This window comes from Asterias amurensis, chromosome 13, assembly GCF_032118995.1.
Source record: "Asterias amurensis chromosome 13, ASM3211899v1".
NCBI lineage: Eukaryota > Metazoa > Echinodermata > Asteroidea > Forcipulatida > Asteriidae > Asterias > Asterias amurensis.
Window position 1 is genome coordinate 15,294,147 of NC_092660.1, and position 24,892 is coordinate 15,319,038.

At 37.8% G+C, this 24,892-nt stretch overlaps 1 protein-coding gene across 2 annotated transcripts in view; it reads left to right on the forward strand.

Moving 5' to 3' along the window:
* LOC139945879 (receptor-type tyrosine-protein phosphatase mu-like) overlaps positions 1 to 24,892 on the forward strand; it is a 46,934-nt gene that overhangs the window by 10,612 nt on the left and 11,430 nt on the right. For both annotated transcript variants that reach the window (XM_071943379.1, XM_071943380.1), the window contains 22 exons: positions 2,538 to 2,843; positions 4,131 to 4,442; positions 5,012 to 5,278; positions 5,806 to 5,929; positions 6,077 to 6,246; positions 6,837 to 7,124; positions 7,794 to 8,041; positions 9,618 to 9,687; positions 10,412 to 10,518; positions 11,387 to 11,606; positions 11,961 to 12,060; positions 12,364 to 12,619; positions 12,840 to 12,882; positions 18,970 to 19,081; positions 19,694 to 19,767; positions 20,282 to 20,631; positions 21,115 to 21,202; positions 22,357 to 22,433; positions 22,737 to 22,773; positions 22,875 to 22,972; positions 23,650 to 23,769; positions 24,538 to 24,695. In XM_071943379.1, coding sequence (XP_071799480.1) covers positions 2,538 to 2,843; positions 4,131 to 4,442; positions 5,012 to 5,278; positions 5,806 to 5,929; positions 6,077 to 6,246; positions 6,837 to 7,124; positions 7,794 to 8,041; positions 9,618 to 9,687; positions 10,412 to 10,518; positions 11,387 to 11,606; positions 11,961 to 12,060; positions 12,364 to 12,619; positions 12,840 to 12,882; positions 18,970 to 19,081; positions 19,694 to 19,767; positions 20,282 to 20,631; positions 21,115 to 21,202; positions 22,357 to 22,433; positions 22,737 to 22,773; positions 22,875 to 22,972; positions 23,650 to 23,769; positions 24,538 to 24,695 — 3,625 coding nt within the window. The remainder of the gene's footprint in view (positions 1 to 2,537; positions 2,844 to 4,130; positions 4,443 to 5,011; positions 5,279 to 5,805; positions 5,930 to 6,076; positions 6,247 to 6,836; positions 7,125 to 7,793; positions 8,042 to 9,617; positions 9,688 to 10,411; positions 10,519 to 11,386; positions 11,607 to 11,960; positions 12,061 to 12,363; positions 12,620 to 12,839; positions 12,883 to 18,969; positions 19,082 to 19,693; positions 19,768 to 20,281; positions 20,632 to 21,114; positions 21,203 to 22,356; positions 22,434 to 22,736; positions 22,774 to 22,874; positions 22,973 to 23,649; positions 23,770 to 24,537; positions 24,696 to 24,892) is intronic.

Consider the following 24,892-nt stretch of genomic DNA (forward strand, 5'->3'; position numbering starts at 1 on the left):
GGCTCACCGTGTACGCAGTTTAGGGCTGTAGAATCATAAATAATGTTTTTATAGACGGTTGCTGTAAAACAAAAATCATCAAAATGTCACGTAATTAGCGAAAAATGATTAAAAAAAACCAAAAGCGGTAAAAGGCCAGCGTAAACGTGTTTCCAGCCGTTGCAACTGTCAAGTCTTCGTGACATCGTCGCTCAATATTGCAAGTAGACTGGTGCTTTTGTTTATAGCAACGTTTTACTACGACGCAGCATAAGGATCCAGTCTATCCATAAAGTATAAACAACCAGCATATACGGATCAGGCAAATTCTTCGACGATGGAGGTAGTCGTGCTTCGACGTACATCCAAAGATCGTCACGAGGAACACAAAAAACTAACCCAGAATATGATGGGACCGTGACAAGTAAAAAAAGCATTCCTGGCACCAACGTCCTGGTGAACTTGTGGCTGGTGGCCGACTAAATTTTTGAATAGTAAAGAAATTTTGTGAGCAGTATTTTCTGCTAAACAGATGAAACTGAGGGGCCCTGTTATTCACAGTGAAACATTTTATAATCTCGGGGTGGGGGGTGGGGTGGGTTGGGGGGGTGGGGGAGGGAATCGTGAGGGATTCAAAAGCGTCCTTGTGAGAATGTATTTTTTAATGTAAGCGTAGCTGCAAATCTTGAAACGTAAGCCTAGCTTGACTCGGGATTGAAAGCGTAATTTTTGATGTTAGCGTAACAAACGTAAATGATGTATATGGATTGTATGGATATGGAGTAGCTGCGTAGCTTGGAACATAACCATATCTTTTGGAACGTAAGCATATCTTGGAACGTAAGCAATAGTTGGGTATCTTGGAACGTAAACGTAGCTGCGTATGGATTGTAAGCATAGCTGAGAAGCTGTGTAGCTTAGAACGTAATCTTCTTTTGGAACGTAAGCATATCTTGGAACGTAAGCGTAGCTGGGTATCTTGGAACGTAAACGTAGCTGCGTATGGAACGTAAGCGTAACTTGACTCGGGATTGAAAGCGTACCTTTTGTATATATAGCGTAACTTGAGAAGGAACGTAAGCAAAACTTGGAATGTAAGCGTAGCTTGGAACGTCATATTTTGGAAGGTATAAGCGAAGCTGGATATCTTGGTACGTAAACATAGCTGCATATTGAACGTAAGCGTAGCTTGACTCGGGCTTGAAAACTAACCTTTTTATATTATAGCGTAACTTGAAGGAACGTAAGCGTAGCTGAGTAGCTGCGTAGCTTGGAACGTAACCAAATAATACCTCAACAATCTCAAAAATAACACTTCATTCACAGAATTAAAAAATATTTTTTTGACAAAATTATGCTTTGAGGGAATTTTTTTATCATATTTTTTTCAACCTTTTATACAAAATTATTTTTTTCACCTGTTCTTTTTTCGATCGGGGGCTCCGGTTTTTTTAATCCTTTTTTTCTTCTTCATAAAACATTTTTAAGCTACTCACACAATAATACTGTCAATATAACAAAATGCGGTATTCCTACGTTTTGACATCGTCAATCTTTTTTTATTGTTTCCTGAAAACTCCTAGCAAACAGAAATTAGGAGCCATGAAACAAAACAGAGTATAATATTGGAACGTTGCGATCATAAGAAATAACGGATTTGACACAAGGTGTACCGACTGACAAACCCACGATGACAAACATGTACTCTGATGTCTGGCTCCCAACCCCTCCCAAGCTCACGGCGAGACCCACAAGCTGGGAGTTCATAGCGCCCGGGATTACACCTCCAGCCCCCCACGAGACACGGCATGTGCGGTACGTGATATGCCCCGAGGCTACCTTCCGATTGCTCCACGCTGTGGGGCCATATAACAAGCTTCCGTTACACGGACTCTTTGAATGCGAATCTTACGTTAGATTTTTCAAAATTATTTACATTATTTGTAGCGATAATTTGAATACATGATCTTTTTCGTCAATTACTCGTTAATAATTTTGTAAACAAAAAATTAAAATTTGGTTTGGTAAGTTACTTTTAGACGGCTGGAAGTAAAACTAGCCCGGAAGGTCACGTGATTGTTTGTACCACTTTTTGGTTAGAACAACCACGCGACCTTCGTTTTTGTTTTAAAATGCTCAAAAACGGCCAAATTTGATGATTATTTTTTAGGACTGTTCTTCTTCGTTCCTGGAAACCCGTTGAATACATTTCTTAGTCTATTTTGTAGCCCAAATAGCACAATTCGGCCGGTGTGTCCCTTTAATGCAAAGTCAGGAACGCAGTGACTAAACCTATTCTCGTTTCGATAATTGCACTGAGTTCTTGAATGTGCATATACATAACACACAGGACCAATGGATTTACATCCCACCCACAAAAAGGCAGAAATAATGGTGTCACGACGGGGAATCATGTGAACCCACACTTTGCTGAACAAAGAAGTCAGTGAAAAAATCCCAACAAGGAACGACTCTCTTCTTTTAACATTAGCAATGTAAAACCCTTCACCTGTTCGATCGACCAATCAAAGATTCACCCTTTATCTTATTATTTTTAGAATGCAGTTTCGAACCTCAGGGGATCGGCAGTTACTCAAATAAGGATGCCACACGTACTAATTCAAATATCCACTGGCAGAAAGTATCTTGCAATTGCAGTGATATTAACATTGAGAACTATACTCTGAGGATAATGAAACCTGGGACTGATGATGACTTCAAAAAACTAATGAAAGTCGAGGGTACTACCAGTGTTAACGTCACACTGTCTCCCTGTACGACCTACTCGTTTCAAGTTGCTGCTGAATTACGTAATGGAACTGGACCTTACAGTACAGCAATAGTTTTCAAGACTTCATACAAGGGTAACTATAACTGAACATGAGTTGTGTTCAACCTCTTTCCCAAGCATTCCTGCTGATAGCCGTGCAAAATGTGCAATCGTCCGCCATGTACGAAGTGTGTATAGCGACTGGAAGTAAGTTTGTTTGGAATGCAACAGTCGTGGACAACCGTATTACACACACACCCCCACCGGGCGAGACGTTGCCGCCGAGTGTGTATAGGCTACATATACACGGCGGGCGATTGTGCGACTATCGCTTAAAATGGGAAGGAGGTTGAATAAATTAACAAACGGCACGTTAGCGTGCCGATTAATTGTCAATTAATTGTTTAGCGTTTTTATGGTTTGTAAACCATAATGTGTGCACATTTTTTATGGTTTATAAACCGTGATTTGTAAGTGCACATTTTGTTATGGTTTATAAACCATGATTTGTAAACTTTGATGCCTCAATTTTCATGGTCAATAAACCATGAATTTGATGCTTCAGTTTTCATGGTTTATAAATCATGAGTTTGATGCTTCAGTTTTCGTGGTTTACAAACCATGTTTTTAAGATGCCTCCGATTTCATGGTTTATAAACCATGATTTTCATGTTTCAATTTTCATGGTTTATAAACCATGTTTATAAGATGCCTTAAGTTTCATGGTTTTGTCACCGGTATGAATAATACCCCCCTCTAAAAATAGATTGTAGACTTACGTCATTGGTTAAAAATATTCATATATGCAATTGATCACCTCAAAATCAAATCAGCTTTCACACCGTTGGCGGCGCACTATACTTCGCCGTCATTCATATTCTTGTAGAAGACGCGTAAACAGCTTACCTTTCCTTTGTCTCCTACTAACAGGTAACGATTTTCAATTTCTATGGTTAATAAACCATGCTTTAAAGATGCGTATATTTCCATGGTTTATGAACCATGATTTTTAAATGTTTATTGTATGTTAATGCTTTGTAAACCATAAACTTACAAGCAACAAATACTACTGGTATGTAAACCACAAAAAGGATTTGGCAACACTTTCTATGGTTTACATCCAATTGCTATAAACCATGGTAAAAACATGCCTCAAAAGTGTCAAACAATAATTAAGGGACAGGCGGCGCGCCCCATAGTGATAAAACAAAGGTTTGTTATCAGTTCACGTGAAAGTTTAAGCCAAGGGAACCTGACATGAATCATTCGCTTGTAAATGTACATAAATCATCAATATTGAAACGAGCCATAACGAGGCATGGTTAAGGAACTGCCCAATTTCAAAATGTCATTAACCGTTTGTTAATACTTATGGTTACAGGTCCTGATGCTGTTGCCAATCTAACCAATCAGATCGAGTCTGATAATCTGACGATGTCATGGACTGCCCCTGGTAACAATTCGGACAATCCATGCCTTGCTACCGGTTACCTGTTTACCTATGAACTTATCAAACCCGACGAGCACTGTCAAAACGACTGTGAGCTAATAACAAGGTCGTTAAATACAACCGACACTGCAATAACAATCGGTGGACTGAAGGAAAATTCTACGTACAGGGTAAATGTAACATCAGCAAATAAAGCTGGACTTGGTGGAGTTGTCTCTGTCATTGTGACTATTGGAAAAACAGGTGAGTTGTAATTTATTCAGCTTTATCAGCACATGTTGTGTTACCAACATTGTCTTCGATCAATGTACAGAAGAAAACAAGTACCAAATGTATAAAATGTAGAGTTTGGCAAAGTTTTATAATGCATCTTAGAACCCTTTTTTGCAGTTTTTGTTGTTCCCACGTTATTCTTGGGTTTGCTAGCACGAGGTAAATTTAACATCATACAGCCGTACCAACCCACACGACAGCTTCGCCCCACAAACACAGGGCTCTTGCATATTCCACGAACACAGCGTTCCTTGGGACACAGATCCTTTTCTCTTTCTTGGCCACGCCCTTTGAACTTGCTCCCTCCTTAAAGCCTTCGGCAGGAAAGCTCCCTCAACAAGTTCAAATCACAACTAAAAAAGCTGTTGGTTTTGTTAACGATTAACTCTGTTCGGAAAACTCTAGTTGCATATTGTAGATTGTTGCCAAGACTGTACTGCAGTTACAACATTATTTTTTAATAATCATTATTATTTCAACAATCCATACATTTTCATAGAGTATGGTTTGTTTTTTTTGTTTTATTTATCAACCATCAGCTGGTCCTGTGAACAACATAGAAGCAAACGCAACTGATTCAAGTCTAACATTTTCCTGGGATCCTGTCTCAGATGCTTTGAGATATCAGTACCACTTTGAACGAGATGATGGAAACGAAATGAGCACGAACTTTACCTCCTGTACCTTTATTTCGTTCCTGGGTTTACCACCTTGTACCTCCTATTCATTCAGTGTCAGGGCATTCACTTCTAAAAACGTCAGCTCGGTATGGACGAATAAAATCAACCAAAGTACATCTGAAATTGGTAAGAAGTGTAGCAGGACAAAAGAGAAGATGTTATCTTAAAAATAATGGAGATATCTCTCATTTTTGTGGCTCTATACAATGGGTGCGTTCGTTTAGCTTCCCTGGGTCATCCCCGGTCTGCCCCGGTGCGTTCGGATAGCCTTTGACGTCATTCCAGGGGCTTACCCAGGTCAGCCCCGGGCCCAGTGCCCTGCTTGTGGAGTGGGTCACTTGGGGGCTGGCCCCAGGTAAACGACGTCACTACGAGAGCGGTGAGTGGTCGTTCGTTTAGCTCACCCGAGTGAGCACCGCGGGTAGACCCAGGGAAGCTAAACGAACGCACCCAATAATTATAAAGCCAAATTGAATGAGCCCCAAATACTGTCGAATTTATTTGATAATTACACGAGTACTGATTCTAGAATTTTGCTATTAACCAAACAACATTATTTTTCTCGGGCACAGGTCCAAAATCTCCTAAAAGCCAACCAGGAAGTGTTTTGGCAAGACAAATTAATAATTAAAAATTTATTTTTCCAACACCAGGTAGTGTGACTATGCTAAAAGCGGTCCATTTAGCAGCCACTAAAATACAAATTACATGGCAACTACCAAATGACACCAACCACTGTGCTGATGAATACGCAATAGACATTAAACTCTTAAACCTGTGAGTATATTATTCTTAACATTTAAATTGTCAAGTTAAAAAAAAAAAAAAACAATTTAAGAGTATTTTTTCCCCCGCAAATTATATGTTGAGTTGTAAGAACATAACACATATTTTTCTGTGATATTTCTCCTTCCACAAATAAAGGGATCAATGTGAAGAAACATCCCGATTTACTGGTCAAGCGGAAACGGAAATGTCACCAACAACAATCACCGAGCTATATCCACATTCTACTTACCGGTTTTACGTTCGAGCAAGCAATGATTTGGGGTTAGCAAAGGAAACATCAATTGAGGTCACTACATCCGGTTCAGGTTTGCGTTCATAATATAGCTAGCTCAGGGTATATGCCTATCATGAAATACTTCCTTTTCGAATTTTAAATTTTACTCAAAGCTTGCCAACAAAACATTGCAATTTTGTTACAGAACTTTTGTGGTCAGAACTTTAGATTTTTTATAGTATTTTCAATTTGTGGTTATTATAAACATTAGCCATCTTTTCAAATTTTAAATTTGACTCAAAGCTTACCCAAAAAAACATCGTAATTTTCTACAGCTGTGGTCAGAACTTTAGCTGACTAAAGTATTTCAATTCATGGTTATTATAAACTGAGGCTATAGTTTAAGACATAATTCCGCCAAATTTATCCCAAAACACAGATGAAGCCTCGGCAGAAAAACTGACCACCGATGCCCGGACACACCTATTCCTTTATGTCAGTTTCTACCCACACGTATGCTGTGATTGGGATTCGAACCCAGGCTGTTAAAACGAATCTCATATCTGATGATTTCGTCACAACAGACGCCTCAGACCTAACCCTTTGATCAATCACAAACTATCTTGAGAATATTAATACGCTATTTATTTGAATGATTATAATTTATTTTCAATGTTTCAGAACCAAGTGGTCCACCCATTGATCTGAAAGCTACCTCAGCTACAAACAACACCATGACTTTCTCTTGGCACCAACCACCTTGCGGCCAGCGCAACGGCAACATAACGACTTATCAATTAAGTATCGTTAATACTGCAAACGGTAGCGTAATAACACGAAACATATCTCGCACAACTGAGACATTTATAGGCCTCGTACCGTTCACAGCTTACAACCTGTCAGTCTCTGCAGTGAATCAGTTCGGTTCTGGTCCATTTGCTTCAGCTATGAATATGACACTCGAAGGAAGTAAGTTTCAATTAAAACTCTCTGACGATCTAATCAGACGATCAAATTGTAATGTTCATGTATTTTACATGGTGGTGGATGCCGATGCACCAAATATTAACATACAAAATGACAAATAACCTGAATAAAATAACCATTTTATCAAGTATTATCAACTGTTGTTGAGTTGTGAAATATTCTTCTGAGATGATTTTTTTATTTTGTTTTTAAATTTTTTTTTACCGATTAATGCTTCTGACAACATGTTTGGTATAGGTCAACCAAATACTTTCTTTACAGAGGATATTTAAAACAGCGATATTAGCTTTCAAATGGCTGCCAAATATACAAATTCTGTGAGTGATTTGCTCCATATTAAGAAATTGAATTGTCGTATTATATTATATGTTTATGTTGCTGTCATTTTGGGCCATTTTTCGATGGTTCTTCAGATTGGATTGTTTCATATTATTAATACAGGGGTCGATTTCACAAAGAGTAAGGACTAGTCCTAACTTAGGACTAGTCCTAACTTAGGACTAGTCCTAGGAGATACACAAATTGCATGGATAGTCCTAAGTTAGGACGAGTAACTGGTCCTAACTCGAGATAAGACTAGTCCTAACTCTTTGTGAAATCCACCCCTGGGTTGCAATTGATAAGTAAATCACCGTTTATCACTCCCAAAAGTTCCAACAGCTCCAGTCAACGTCACGTTTCTCAGCACAGAAAGCAACCAGATGATTGTAGCCTGGATTCCTCCCAATCCTGCCCATGGCATCATCAATGGGTACGACGTCCGTTATTGGAAGACGACGTCTGATGAGTTATCAATGAAGCAAAATATCACAGTAAAGCCACCATACAATGTTCGGGATGACATCCACGTAACTGAAACAATCAACGACTTGGAGTCAGGAATCAGTTATTCTTTTGAGGTAAGAATGTTGGGCATTGTTGGCTGTAAAAAAAGCTGTCAAACCCGTTTACTTGAATACAACAGGTGAAGCATATCAGTTTTGCCAAAGTAAGGCGACTAATAGCCTTTTTTGGAAGAATCATCTCAATTCTTTTTGTAGCGTGAACAAAATAAAGTGACCCTTGTTCCCAAAGAGACAACACATAATGATTGAGTTCGGTAAACGCGTTGTGAGTAGGCCATGACATAATATAAAGTCCCTACCATTCTGATATACGCTTTAAGATGATCAACGGTGATCAATGGTGTATTAAAAGCAGACCAGCCACATTTTAGAATCTAAACCGCAGAGGGCAAGAAAGGGCAACGACAATCAGTTCAAAATACCCAGTATCTCATTTACCATCTAAGAACAATTTTTTTTTCCAAGAACACTGAAATTATGGAATAATCTGCAACAATCGCTCATAGATTCAAAATCCCACCAAATGTTCAAAAGTAATTACATTCACAATCTAGGCCTAAAAAAAAAAAAAACGGAATGAGACGACACTCTCCTGACTTCCTTGTTAAGTTCCCCAGTGGAATTTTCAGGAGGAAAACCTACCAAGTACCAAGTAACAAGAAGTTTGGTTGGATTTGTCCCCATTATACTTTCTGCACAGGCTGAAATGTGTCTTCGGGTGAATCTTTACAAAATAAAACCTACAATTGTTACGATCCGAAAATCCCCAAACTGTCCTAAATGTCGATTATCCGAAAATTTGACTTTTCTCAGACGCAACAAAGAATCAAACAAGATCACACTGATATAAGCAACATGAACAAGTGTGATTTAATAAAACACTACTCTTAAGCCGTCAAAGATGATAACAATAAAATGTTGATCAATACTAATTTACAATGTCAAAAGTAATAATCAAAAATGATCTTACAAAAATAAGAAGATCTTACGGGCGAGAGCTTGAGGCACTACAGTACTGGTAAACACAGTTCAGTCCTTAACTATCGGTGCACAAATTAGTTGCAACTGGGGCGAAAATCACCTCAAACACGATGACCGGTCTCGAGACGAAACGGCGGCGTGATGACCGTCGCAAATACGGGAACCGATGATCCCAAAACTGGAACTGCAGATTCAGCTCACAAAACTGTCTCTCCCGGAACAAAATTGAGCTCCACACCAAATAGCTCTCTGGGGCCGCATACAGTCGGTTTGCATCCGTTTATGCTACCTTATGCTACCTTATGCTACCTTGAAACTAAATGTCTCTCTCCGCCCGTTTTTATACCAAGTTGGGTGTACTAAAAATGTCTTATTTCTACAAACTTCTTAACACTACATCATTTTCCTAAAATACAGTCTTCTAGTAGATTCTCACAATTTCTCACTATTTCTCGAAAATACACATCCCGTCTAAAAATAGACTCACCAGCTGGCGCGCAGCCACGAGATTGGGAGGTCAATGCACTGTTGAGAATACGTGTGTGATTGTATTGTATATCGTATATTGTAACACAATACACTAGTACCACTTAAGTTATGTTTTAAAAATGTATTGTTATTGTCCCCCCCGCCCCCCCCCCCCCCTCAGGTACGAGCACATACACAGGTTGGTGAAGGCCCATGGAGTGTTGTCGCAGAAGCAACTACCATACCCGGAAGTATGTTGAACTATTTCCATACACTTATTAAACAGTACATAATTCACAATAATTTCTTACATGTTAAAATTGGTCCATCACACAAGTGGGTACAACTCATTCCACATTTCGATTATGACAGTAAACACATTATGTATGATAAGAAAAAAAGAAAGAAAAAAAAAAGGAAAACAAACTGCCTTAAGAAATTTACAGGGCCATAGTTTTAGAATACCTCCGTGTGTTATTATCCGAAAGGACCTGTCGAATATAATATTGTAGTTAAAACTTCATGTGAAAGTGTTTCGTCTGAAGTCCCCTATTCCCGGTGAGTTGAAATGATTAACTGTAGGTCGACACATTTGTATCTTTAAAGATAGCCATCAGGTGGCTTTTGGAGATTTCCTTGCTGTCCTCTTTAGGAGGGATGCGGCCTCAGATGTTGTTGGACCCGGTGCTGCCTTGCTAAACATTCAAAGATTTAATGGTCTTGTGAAAACAACCTGACAAGTTTACTTAACCAGTATAATTCGTATTCAGCTCAAACTGTATCATCTGACCATGGGCCTTGATATGTTGACAAGTCGGTCTTTAAACCTGCTTTAGGTTGACAAACTAATAATTAACTGTACGTCACAAAATCAGTTTCGTATTGATGTTGTTTTCATTTAAAATAGGCCAACCTCTATTTATATAAATTGATTTGTAATATTAATTGTGAATTTTCCTCCTTTCCTACCATAAGAGCCGAGTAAACCCGACTCTCTTGTTGCAAGTCATGTTGATCAAACACAAATCACGATACAATGGAACAAACCGCAAGTTCCGAACGGACGGATCCACAACTATACTGTAAGTTAAATTCAATTAGTTCAACACATTTCCTTTCCATAACTACAGTGGGGCACGAATGTGCAGATAAACCTTTACATGTTCTTGATTTTGAGTTACCTTTTAGTTTGTCCAGAATTAAATCAAGCTAGATAATGAGCCCGTCATGAAACAGTTTAACAAAAATTATTCCGTTTGTTTCCGTCCTCCGAAATCCTATTTCTTTCCCCAATACAATAATAATTTAGTTCCGTTGAAATAACAATCGACCTCTCTAGAAAACAAAAACAAAATAAACAACAACAACGACAACAACAACGACAGCGACAGCGACAGCGACAGCGACAGCGACAGCGACAGCGACAGCGACAGCGACAGCGACAGCGACAGCGACAGCGACAGCGACAGCGACAGCGACAGCGACAGCGACAGCGACAGCGACAGCGACAGCGACAGCGACAGCGACAGCGACAGCGACAGCGACAGCGACAGCGACAGCGACAGCGACAGCGACAGCGACAGCGACAGCGACAGCGACAGCGACAGCGACAGCGACAGCGACAGCGACAGCGACAGCGACAGCGACAGCGACAGCGACAGCGACAGCGACAGCGACAGCGACAGCGACAGCGACAGCGACAGCGACAGCAACAACAACAGCAAAACAGAGGAAAAATCTTTCGGGGAACAACAAAAGAAAGAAGAGTAACCTAGTTCTTGGTAACAATAAATACTATTTTTAAGGAACAGAATATTTTTTTCGATGGAGACAATACTAGAAGAGACGAAAAAAACAAAACAATGCACCAATCCAGACACAAACGTTTGTCCCTATGTACCAACTGTAACGTGTACATTTTGCTAATTGCTGGATTGTTTTAAACGTCAGATTGAGCATCGTGTACTGGCAAGACCATACGACACCACCTTCAAGTTTAATAACTTCTCAGCCTTCAAAGTTCAACAAGTGGTTGACCTGTCCTCCCTTGAAGCAGTTATTGCTGATCTTGAACCCTCGACACAATACGAGCTGCACATTTGGGCAGTTAATCACGCCGGCATCGAGGGACAAAAGGAAAGATTGGACGTTTACACTAAACTGGCAACAGGTCAGCAAACCCTGTTCTTTAATTTAAACTTAGTCGCAAATCTAGGTTTTGGTGTGATTGTCTCATGTACGCTGTTCCGACTCTTAATTTTATTTCACATTTCAAAGTTGTCAGTCTCCCCGGGATTATGGTGGTTTAGCGTGTCTTAAGGTGGAATAAAACAGCAGGTTGATTAATTACTGCCTGTATTCGAGGTACACAAAGCGCAAACTACTTTGTTTTTTACTTTGTTTTCTTAAATATTTTTAATGTATGTACATGTGCTTATACATATGTTTGCCCGAATAAATATTGAAAGTATATACATAAAATTATTGTTAAATTACACAACATCTAAAATTTAAAAATCCTCAGATTTTCCAGCACCGCAGAAGCCGACTCTCATAGCGGAAGAGTCAACCGTTTCATCAATAGCCATTGGTCTGCTCAGCAAAAGTTCGTCCAAATATGTCAGGTAAAACGCTATGGATCAAGATATGTTTAGCAACCCTAATAAATACATTTCTGAAAAGGGCTTATCACATTGGGCATATACTCTCGATCTTACAGGCTTATCTGATATATAAATTTTTTTTTGCGACAAACGCTTTTTTTTAAAAATGTATATTCCGCTAGACCCCGTAATTTCTCTGTCACACAATAAAAACAGTTTAATTATTCCATGACGTTAAAAGAAGAATAAGATGGCGGAATAGCTGAAAACTCACAATTTCTATTGTTGAATTTCTTCAATTACTAAATACTTGAAATTGTATAGCCATTACCAGATTGGTGTGAGGAACATCAAAGACACTTGGGCTTCTACGGGCAAAGTTGTCAAACGAGCTGTGCCTGAATTTCGGCACCATTACGAGAATCCCGTTGCTTACGTTGCTGCTGAGTTACCCGGAAGACTCCCAGGAAACTTTGTCGTTGGTGACAACGGAACATACGGCAGGTACTGGAACCCACCTCTGCAAGAGGGCGCTGTGTACGAGATCTACGTCGGTGCTGTCAGCAGAATAAATGAAACGGTAAGTTTTGGAGAACAAGTAATTTTTTATTTTATTTAACAAATAAATATATGATTCCTTGATTCTATTGATTGCACAACGAAACGATTGATGTTTGTTGTTCTATATGTACAGATATGTTTTCCCCGATAATTTATGTGACAATACTATTGTTAAATCTGGTAATTTTTTTTTTAATTATTAGCTGTTCCGTTCACAAATTCTCGTTACTTTCATACAGATGGCAAATGTAGAATGGAATTCTGACCCGTTAGTGGTTCAAGGTGAGCAAAATTAAATTTTGTATTAGAAGACTTTTGATAGTAATGTATTCCACTTTTTATAACGGTAAAAAAAAAAACATGACCCCCCCCCAAAAAAAAAAAACTAAAAAAAAACTAGACATGATTGCATTTGTGCACAAATGCAGAGCTGTTTCGTTAATAACAATTTAAATTTTGTCAACTGAATTTGAAATTTATTCTTTTTTTAAAGCAGTTATGACTTATCCAGGCTATTAAAAAAAAAAAAAAATTGGATTATTCCATGTTCGGATAGCAATTTATTCGTTAAAGGTGCAAAAATTGAAAAAATCATAAAATATCGTGTGATGACGTCACTATTACGTCATTTCACAATTCACGAGAGCTTGCCAATATCTAACAACCTACCAAGTGTCAACATAATCGCATAATTACTTAGAGAGTTATATTAGTTCAAAAAGTGCACCTTTAAGGCCGCGTCACGTGACCCCCAATGACGTCATTGATCTGAAACTTCACACATATGATGGCTGCCTGACAGTTAACGTGTGTGTAAAGTTTGAAGTGATTACAAAAAACTTCACCACACACATCTTCAAAAAGTCCATTTTGACGAGTTTTCAACCTGCCGCTAGAGGGCGCCGTTGTATTTTGTGACGTCATTGGTATTTTTTTTGAACTGCCCACCCTTGCCACGCACTAACATCGTTAAAAACAACTTCATATCTTTTTCCAATTTTGAATTAGAGGGCCACTTCCGGTTTCGACCGGAAGTAGAGGTCATGTGAGGTCACGCACACGAAACAAAATGAAGACCTTATTTATCCCTCCCCAATCCCGCAAACAGAAACCTACGGTCTCTTGTGGCTGATTTGTTATAAATTTTCAAACATTTAAAATACAACACCTTTAAGATGACGTCACGTGACTTCTGATGATGTCATAATGACATCCTTGTTTCGCAATGATCATTGTACCAATACCTTTCATCCCTGAAAATTTCATTGCAATTGCTCTTTGGGAACATTGCAAATCAGCACTTATATGAAATTTTTCTGAAGATGACAAATAAAAAAAAAAATATTAATAATAATAATAATAAACTAGAGCTAAATTGCATTTGTGCACAAATGCAGAGCTGTTTCGTCAACAAAAATTTCAAATTTCTCAACTGAGTTTTAAATTTGTTGGGTATTCAAAGCAATTTTACCCAATGTGGCATAAATAAAAAATAATTTGGATTATACCATATTCAGATAGCAATTTATGTGTTAAAGGTGCAAAAATTGAAAAAATCATAAAAAATCATGTGATGACGTCATCATGACGTCCTTTAATATTTCATAAGAACTTGTCAATATCCAACAACCTACCAAGTTTCAACATGATCGCATAATTACTTAGGGAGTTATATTAGTTCAAAAAGTGCACCTTTAAGGCCGCGTCACGTGACCCCCGATGACGTCATTGATCTGAAACTTCACACATATGATGGCTGCCTGACAGTTAACTTGTGTGTAAAATTTAAAGTGATTACAAAAAACTTCACCACAGACATCTTCAAAAAGTCCATTTTGAAGAGTTTTCATCCTGCCGCTAGAGGGCGCCGTTGCAATTTGTGACGTCATTGGTATTTTTTTTTAACTGCCCACCCTTGCCACGCACTAACATCGTTAAAAGCAACTTCATATCTTTTTCCAATTTTGAATTAGAGGGCCACTTCCGGTTTCGACCGGAAGTAGAGGTCATGTGAGGTCACGCACACGAAACAAAATGAAGACCTTATTTATTCCTCCCCAATCCCGCAAACAGAAACCTACGGTCTCTTGTGGCTGATTTGTTATAAATTTTCAAACATTTAAAATACAACACCTTTAAGATGACGTCACGTGACTTCTGATGATGTCATAATGACATCCTTGTTTCGCAATGATCATTGTACCAATACCTTTCATCCCTGAAAATTTCATTGCAATTGCTTTTTGGGAACATTGCAAATCAGCACTTATATGAAATTTTTCTGAAGATGACAAATAAAAAAAAAAATAATAACTAGAGCTAAATTGCATTTGTGCACAAATGCAGAGCTGTTTCGTCAACAAAAATTTCAAATTTCTCAACTGAGTTTTAAATTTGTTGGGTATTCAAAGCAATTTTACCCAATGTGGCATAAATAAAAAATAATTTGGATTATACCATATTCAGATAGCAATTTATGCGTTAAAGGTGCAAAAATTGAAAAAATCATAAAAAATCATGTGATGACGTCATCATGACGTCCTTTAATATTTCATAAGAACTTGTCAATATCCAACAACCTACCAAGTTTCAACATGGTCGCATAATTACTTAGGGAGTTATATTAGTTCAAAAAGTGCACCTTTAAGGCCGCGTCACGTGACCCCCGATGACGTCATTGATCTGAAACTTCACACATATGATGGCTGCCTGACAGTTAACTTGTGTGTAAAATTTAAAGTGATTACAAAAAACTTCACCACAGACATCTTCAAAAAGTCCATTTTGAAGAGTTTTCATCCTGCCGCTAGAGGGCGCCGTTGCAATTGGTGACGTCATTGGTATTTTTTTTGAACTGCCCACCCTTGCCACGCACTAACATCGTTAAAAGCAACTTCATATCTTTTTCCAATTTTGAATTAGAGGGCCACTTCCGGTTTCGACCGGAAGTAGAGGTCATGTGAGGTCACGCACACGAAACAAAATGAAGACCTTATTTATTCCTCCCCAATCCCGCAAACAGAAACCTACGGTCTCTTGTGGCTGATTTGTTATAAATTTTCAAACATTTAAAATACAACACCTTTAAGATGACGTCACGTGACTTCTGATTATGTCATAATGACATCCTTGTTTCGCAATGATCATTGCACCAATACCTTTCATCCCTGAAAATTTCATTGCAATTGCTCTTTGGGAACATTGCAAATCAGCACTTATATGAAATTTTTCTGAAGATGACAAATAAAAAAAAAAATAATAATAATAATAATAATAAAAAAAACTTTAACAAAAACAAGAGCTGTTTCGCTGCGCTTCGCTACGAAACAGCTAATAATAATAATAATAAACTAGAGCTAAATTGCATTTGTGCACAAATGCAGAGCTGTTTCGTCAACAAAAATTTCAAATTTCTCAACTGAGTTTTAAATTTGTTGGGTATTCAAAGCAATTTTACCCAATGTGGCATAAATAAAAAATAATTTGGATTATACCATATTCAGATAGCAATTTATGTGTTAAAGGTGCAAAAATTGAAAAAATCATAAAAAATCATGTGATGACGTCATCATGACGTCCTTTAATATTTCATAAGAACTTGTCAATATCCAACAACCTACCAAGTTTCAACATGATCGCATAATTACTTAGGGAGTTATATTAGTTCAAAAAGTGCACCTTTAAGGCCGCGTCACGTGACCCCCGATGACGTCATTGATCTGAAACTTCACACATATGATGGCTGCCTGACAGTTAACTTGTGTGTAAAATTTAAAGTGATTACAAAAAACTTCACCACAGACATCTTCAAAAAGTCCATTTTGAAGAGTTTTCATCCTGCCGCTAGAGGGCGCCGTTGCAATTTGTGACGTCATTGGTATTTTTTTTGAACTGCCCACCCTTGCCACGCACTAACATCGTTAAAAGCAACTTCATATCTTTTTCCAATTTTGAATTAGAGGGCCACTTCCGGTTTCGACCGGAAGTAGAGGTCATGTGAGGTCACGCACACGAAACAAAATGAAGACCTTATTTATTCCTCCCCAATCCCGCAAACAGAAACCTACGGTCTCTTGTGGCTGATTTGTTATAAATTTTCAAACATTTAAAATACAACACCTTTAAGATGACGTCACGTGACTTCTGATTATGTCATAATGACATCCTTGTTTCGCAATGATCATTGCACCAATACCTTTCATCCCTGAAAATTTCATTGCAATTGCTTTTTGGGAACATTGCAAATCAGCACTTATATGAAATTTTTCTGAAGATGACAATAAAAAAAAAAAACTAGAGCTAAATTGCATTTGTGCACAAATGCAGAGCTGTTTCGTCAACAAAAATTTCAAATTTCTCAACTGAGTTTTAAATTTGTTGGGTATTCAAAGCAATTTTACCCAATGTGGCATAAATAAAAAATAATTTGGATTATACCATATTCAGATAGCAATTTATGTGTTAAAGGTGCAAAAATTGAAAAAATCATAAAAAATCATGTGATGACGTCATCATGACGTCCTTTAATATTTCATAAGAACTTGTCAATATCCAACAAGCTACCAAGTTTCAACATGATCGCATAATTACTTAGGGAGTTATATTAGTTCAAAAAGTGCACCTTTAAGGCCGCGTCACGTGACACCCGATGACGTCATTGATCTGAAACTTCACACATATGATGGCTGCCTGACAGTTAACTTGTGTGTAAAATTTAAAGTGATTACAAAAAACTTCACCACAGACATCTTCAAAAAGTCCATTTTGAAGAGTTTTCATCCTGCCGCTAGAGGGCGCCGTTGCAATTTGTGACGTCATTGGTATTTTTTTGAACTGCCCACCCTTGCCACGCACTAACATCGTTAAAAGCAACTTCATATCTTTTTCCAATTTTGAATTAGAGGGCCACTTCCGGTTTCGACCGGAAGTAGAGGTCATGTGAGGTCACGCACACGAAACAAAATGAAGACCTTATTTATTCCTCCCCAATCCCGCAAACAGAAACCTACGGTCTCTTGTGGCTGATTTGTTATAAATTTTCAAACATTTAAAATACAACACCTTTAAGATGACGTCACGTGACTTCTGATTATGTCATAATGACATCCTTGTTTCGCAATGATCATTGCACCAATACCTTTCATCCCTGAAAATTTCATTGCAATTGCTCTTTGGGAACATTGCAAATCAGCACTTATATGAAATTTTTCTGAAGATGACAAATAAAAAAAAAAATAATAATAATAATAATAATAAAAAAAACTTTAACAAAAATAAGAGCTGTTTCGCTGCGCTTCGCTACGAAACAGCTAAAAATAATAATAATAATAAAAAAAACTTTAACAAAAACAAGAGCTGTTTCGCTGCGCTTCGCTACGAAACAGCTAAAAAAACTTTAACAAAAACAAGAGCTGTTTCGCTGCGCTTCGCTACGAAACAGCTAAAAAAACTTTAACAAAAACAAGAGCTGTTTCGCTGCGCTTCGCTACGAAACAGCTAAAAAAAAAAATAAGAAGATTGTTCCACAATAATCCTTGAAGACACTAGACCATTATTGGTAATTGTCAAAGACCAGTCTTCTCACTCGGTGTATCTTAACATATGCATAAAATAACAAACCTGTGATTTTTTTTATCTCAATATATGAAAATAACGAAAGAAAAACCACCCTTGTCACACAAAGTTGTGTGCTTTCAGATGCTTGATTTCGAGACCTCAAACTCTAAATCTGAGGTCTCGAAATCAAATTCTTGGAAAATTACATCTTTCTCGACAACTACGTCACTTCAGAGGGAGCTGTTTCTCACAATGTTTTACACTATGAACGGCTCCCCATTACTCGTTACCAAGTAAGGTTTTATGCTAAAAATTATTTTAAGTAATTACCAATAGTGTCCACTGCCTTTAACCGAATCACCCTATAGTCAAGCTTTATAGCCTCTACAATGTTTCTTGGTTTGATATGGTCGGTGCTATTCAACAACTTAACACTTTAATGTGAGTTGGAATGGGCCGGGCTTATAGAACAAGCATGTGGTCTCCTATAACTATCATACACAAATATTTGAAAAGGGGAACAAGACCGAACCAGAAATAACAGCTGTCCTAAATAACTTGATTTAAAACGATTTCTCGCAGAGCAGGGTTAATTGTACTTTGTTTTTATTAAAATGAAGGAAAAAACATCAATGAGAACAAAGAAAACATACAATTTATTTCAGCTGGAAAAACCCCTGAGGCTTTAATATTGAATTTTGTTTTGTTATTTTTGATAATGCGACAATAAAAACAAAACTTGATTTGCTTCTTTGAAAATACAGATGTAGATTAGACTTTCATCTAAAGATATTATTATTAATTTCTTTTTAGTTGTCGGAGAGTATTCTGATTATTCTGAGCCCGGCAGCAGTGTTCTGGTGGTCGGCATCATCTTCAGCATGTTATTTCTGATCGTTCTTACCTTGCTGGTTCTTTTGTTAACGTAAGTATCTTTTTGGGGATCAAAATTAAGAACAAAGTTAGGAACCCTTCTGTCTTTAGACAAGTACGAACAGTTTTTCAATAGACACTTTCAGTCAGCTTCTAAGTAAAAATGTTCATGTCTCAATATGAATTTGTTTATTTTTCCAAAAGAGATAATGCCATGTTTCCTTCTTAAAGACACTGGACACTATTGGTAAATTGTCAAAGACCAGTCTTCTCACTTGGTGTATCTGAACATATGTATAAAATAACAAACCTGTGAACATTTGAGCCCAATCGGTCGTCGAAGTTACGAGATAATAATGCATGAAAACAACACCCTTGTCACACGAAGTTGTGTGCTTTCAGATGCTTGATTTCGAGACCTCAAATTTAATTCTAAATCTGAGGTCTCGAAATCAAATTCGTGGAAAATTACTTCTTTCTCGAAAATTACTTTACTTCAGGGGGAGCCGTTTCTCACAATGTTTTATACTATCAACAGCTCCCCTTACTTGTTACCAAGTAATGTTTTGTGCTAATAATTATTTTGAGTAATTACCAATAGTGTCCACTGCCTTTAATAATTGACATACATTTACGTGCATTGTTTAAATTGTTATCTCTGAAGGAAGAAACGGCGAACAGCAAGAACTAAGAGCCAAGAAGCGGAAACGAAGTCAGATTTGACGTCCAATATACAAGGTGAGGTCTTTAGTGACAGTTTCAAGTGCGTTTCGTTTGAATTTGACTTCTTTATGGCGCCTGTTGTTGTGCAAAACAATGCTTTGTTCAATAAACATTAAACACGTATAGGATTTGAAACTTTGCATTGTGGAAGTACGATATAGAAAGGTTTGCAGTAACACCATGAAATGATTTTTTTTTTTTTTTTTTTTTTTAATATTGTTTATGCAAGTAGCCTGACACACAATGCCTGAAGGCCACTTCATAGGTGTGGGCTACAATTATATTTCCCAGAGGCCGTTGCCACCTACTCCTAAGGCTGAATCAGGGTTACCCCTTTCACAGTCCATACGAATGATATCACATACAAACTTGTTTACAAAGAAAACACAACGATTGCTTGAGTGAATTTGACACTAGAATGTTCAACCAACATGGGCATGTTCAAATAGTTCAAGAAGAAGTTACTTTAAGTGATACAGTAGAATAAATCCAGGTTTAGAAAAGGTCATAATTACATGTTTTGATTCAGTCGAACTTCAAGTACGTCCTTCGACGCATCGGGTTAAGACATCAGCAGAGTCATCCACAAGATCCAATGATGACACTGGCGGTGAGGATGAGGTGAATGCACCGAGTGACAAGTCAACCTCACAATCGGCAACAGTTATGGCACAAACCACCTATGTTTTGTCAGAGGAGACATCTAAGCCTGGTCCATTTGCGAGTCCTAAACACAACCAAAAGAAGCCAAAACTCAAATCTAAAAATGCCAAGGCGGCTTCGGTTTCTCGCACGGAACCAGTTGCAATGGCGGAGTTGACGAGGTTCATTAAGACCAGGAAGTCTGGAAAGATCAATGGATTTCAGCAAGATTTCGAGGTAAATATTTTGGTGGTATTGGGAGAAAAAAGGTGCAAATTTTATCCTTATATGTGACAGATAACAATGGGATCGTTTCAGAAGCAATGTTTATCCATTGAATATGGCCTCAAGTAGGGCGAGGGGGTTAGGGATCAGTCATTCGCCCCCCCAAAAAAAAAAAAAAAAAAAAAAAAAAACCAAAAACAAACAAAAAAACTCCAAGTTCCCTAACCCTCCAGTCTAATTCATATTGCCCCCCCCTTTTAAGTCAATAAATAAAATAAAAACAACAATTGTTACGGTTCTGCCATTGAACAATAACCAACTATGTTATAAACTAAGTTATTCTGGGCAAACATTTGCTGTGATAATCCAGGCCAAATTAATAATACAGATAAGTTAAGTTCTTATTTCCCAGTGGGATTTATAGAACACAACCAATAAGAGCTCCGTATTTGTAAGTTTGCAATGTTTTTATATTCTTCTTTTCTTTCCCAACAGACGCTTCCTGTAACGCCCACCCATCCCCATGCAATTGCATTGATCCATGAGAACAAGCTTAAGAACAGATACAACAATATCCCTGCCTGTAAGTTATTTAAATATCTCAAAGGTTCAATCTGAATAGTATTCCTTACTATCTGTTTTACTATCCTGTTACTGTCGGCTAATCTGAGTGCCGTATGAGTTAAAGGGAAGGTACACGTTTGTTAATTACTCAAAGCAAATATTTAATTTAAAACTGACTTGGTAACTAACATTTGGAGAGCTGTTGATACTATAAAACATTGTGGGAAAACGACCCCCTCTGAAGTAACATAGTTTTTGGAGAAAGAGGTAATTTCTCACTAGAATAATCAAAGACTTCTAGCTAGAAGTCCTTTATTCCTATCTGAAAGCACACAAATTCGTCAAACAATGGGTATTTTTTTCTTTCATCATTTTTTCGCAACTTCGATGACCTATTGAGCCCAAATTTTCACAGGCTTGTTATTTCATGCTTATGATGGGATACACCAAGTGAGAACACTGGTCTTTGACAATTACCAAACGTGTACAGTGCATTTAGGCCTGTTAGCTGCCCCCTTCATTGCCTGACATAGCGCCCTCTGAACTAACATCATACAATAACTGAGGTATTGTGGGGTAGACGGAAAAGGAGACCCAGTAGAGGACCCTACGTCATCACCGTAGCCATGTTTATTATCTGTGTATAAAGAGGTGTATACTACACGGGTGATGCAGACAAAACATCCATCTCTGACTTGAAATCAAGACAGTTAAACGTAAGAAAATGGATCTATTCGTCCGTCATTGTTATTCTTTCGACGGGCTTGTTCCCTACTCATTGGACAATAGAAACGCCTAATATTATACACAAGCAAATACATAGTCATCTACAGCTTTTAATACATGGCGCCAGTGACCCAAACATTAACATTGTTCACACTCCACTCAAATTTTATTTGTAAAAAGGCATAATGACAAATCCCTTTTATTTCAGAATACTCTGTAGGAGTGTTCATAAGTGTATGCTAAAGGTTTAAAATGCAAGTACAATTTCAGCCGCAGACAAAAGTGTTTTTGTTCGTCAGTGAGGAGTTACCCCCCCCCCGCCCCCAAGTTTATTTGCATTAGCTAAGCTACAATTTCAGCTACTCGTACACGATAACACACTATACGGCTTTAATATTATAATTGTTACATGTTTTTATTATAACTTTTACAATTTTTGTTTTATAGACGATCACTCACGAGTTCTGTTGGAGACTATTGAAGGACTGCCACATTCGGATTACATCAATGCAAGTTATATCGATGTAAGATGTCGTTCAATCAATTATAAAGGCCCGGTCCCACTGCAGCGATAACGAGAACGATAATGATCTCCATTGGTTGACTGAGCGGGCGCGTGTTCTGCGAGGAGTAATTCAACCATAAATATATAATTAAAATTATATTCTATATCTATGAATTCAACCAACATAATGCGTTCTCTTTGCGTTGTTATCGTTATTGTTCTCGTTATCGAACAATGTAGGGTTATTGCCGATGATTTATTTGTGTTTTAAACTTGCAAAGCTAATCGTTGTTTACATTGTTGTTATTTTTTTTTTCGAAAGGGATACAAACATGAGGCAAAATACATCGCTTGCCAGGGTAAGTTGAAAGTAATGTTTTAGAAGGCTCCTTAAATTGCAATTTGTTTCTCAGACAATCAGTGACTAGTATTCGGTACTAATTACCAATCTTTTAAACAGGTCCGAATCAGACATCTTTGAATGACATGTGGCGTATGATCTGGCAGGAGCAAGTGGGGAAAATTGTCATGCTCACCAACTTAGTAGAGAAGGGAAAGGTAGTAGCACATTAATTTACTAAACTTTGGTAAACCGTTGGTTTTCAAAATAGTTAGGTTTTTTTTAGTGATAACGTTAATTTTAAAACTGTATGTCCAAGTACTAACCATGGTTGCAGTTAAACTAACTAGGCCTAATTGTTTTCTGAATTTGCTTGTACGTTGACATTAATGAACATTAATCTGCCAATTCTAGCGATCCGGAGCATGAAAACCAAGCAACCGAACTGGAACACTAAAACAAATCAGTTGTATTACGGAAAGTGGGATTTTCTGTTTAGCTACGTCTTAGGGTAAATTGTAATTTTTTTTGTTAAAAATTGTTACACAAATAATGTCTTCGATGTTCGTCTTTCATTGTTGTGGGACTGATCATTTCCACGTGTGTAAATATCACATTATATGATGTTAAAGGAAAACATTGCCTTGGATCGGACGAGTTGGTCTTTGAAACGCGTTTGTAACTGTTTTTAATAAAATGCATATGGGTAGAAAGATGTACCTCGAAATTGCACGGTTTTCCTTTTACCTCGTCAACTAACACCACGGTCGGCCGTTTATGGGAATCAAATTGTTGACTCCCATAAAACGCTCAGTTATAGACCAACTCGTCCGATCCAAGGCAACGTGTTCCTTTAAGCCTTGAATTCTTTCTGACCAAATGTCCGTTTATATAGGAAAAGTGTGTCAAGTACTGGCCGGATGAGGGCTCTTGCGATTATGGAGAGATTTTCGTCCACCACGTGAACGAAGAGAAGACGTTGAACTTCGTTATCAGGACTTTCAACGTGGCAAAGGTGAACAGGGATGGAACAAAAGGATGGACTCATAATAAGTTTTTTTTTTTCTTTCCCAGCCATAAATAACTCACATTTGAGACGTATTTATCTTAAACCCAAGCATTCGGCAACAAAGTGTGAGTGTTGTAGTCTTTCTACTTTTGCACTTCAGTTAAGACGAGAAGTCCAACCGGAAAAACACGGGCCAAGTTCTTCATTGATCACTTAATGTTTCCTCAACTATAAAGGGAGGGTTTTATTCTGTCGGGAGTGTTCTTATTAGAAAAAAAAAACACTTTGTGATAGTAATTCATTTTCGAACAAAATGGGCCATAGGGAATTATCAGTTTAAACACTACGCTTTTTAAAGGCAGTGGACACTATTGGTAATTACTCAAAATAATTATTATCATAAAACTTTTCTTGGTTACGAGTAATAGGGAGAAGCTGATATTATAAAACATTGTGAGAAACAGCTTCCTCTGAAGTGACGTAGTTTTCGAGAAAGAAGTAATTTTCCACGAATTTGATTTCGAGACCTCAAGTTTAGAATTTGAGGTCTCGAAATCAAGCATCTGAAAGCACACAAAATTTGTGTGATCAGGTTTTTTTCTTCTTTCATTGATATTTCGCAACTTCGACAACCGATTGAGCTCAAGTTTTCACATTTTTTTTTTTTTTTTATGCGTATGTTGAGATAGGCCTACACTAAGTGAGAAGACTGGTTTTTGACAATCACCAATAGTGTCCACTGTCTTTGATTGTTGTTTTGGTTTGTGTGTGCAGAGCAGCGAGCCCGAGGGAGAGTACCGCGAGGTTCTGCAGTATCATTACATCACATGGCCCGATATGAAGCCACCTGAGTCTTCATCACTTCTACAGTTTGTCAGACGAATTCAAATTACTGAAGTGACCTCAAAAGGTCCCATAGTTGTTCACTGCAGGTAAATACAAAGGCAACCATTTCGTAATATTCGTAACTTGTTATAACTTGCTGATATTAAGGTGTTCAGTAGGGTGTCGTGGCAGAGCGGGTAAGAGCACCGAATCCAAGCTCCGGTGCTTCTGTTCAACATAGTATGGGGTTTGAATCACGGTCGTGGCACCTGTGTGTGCCCCTGAGCAAGACACTTAACTATAA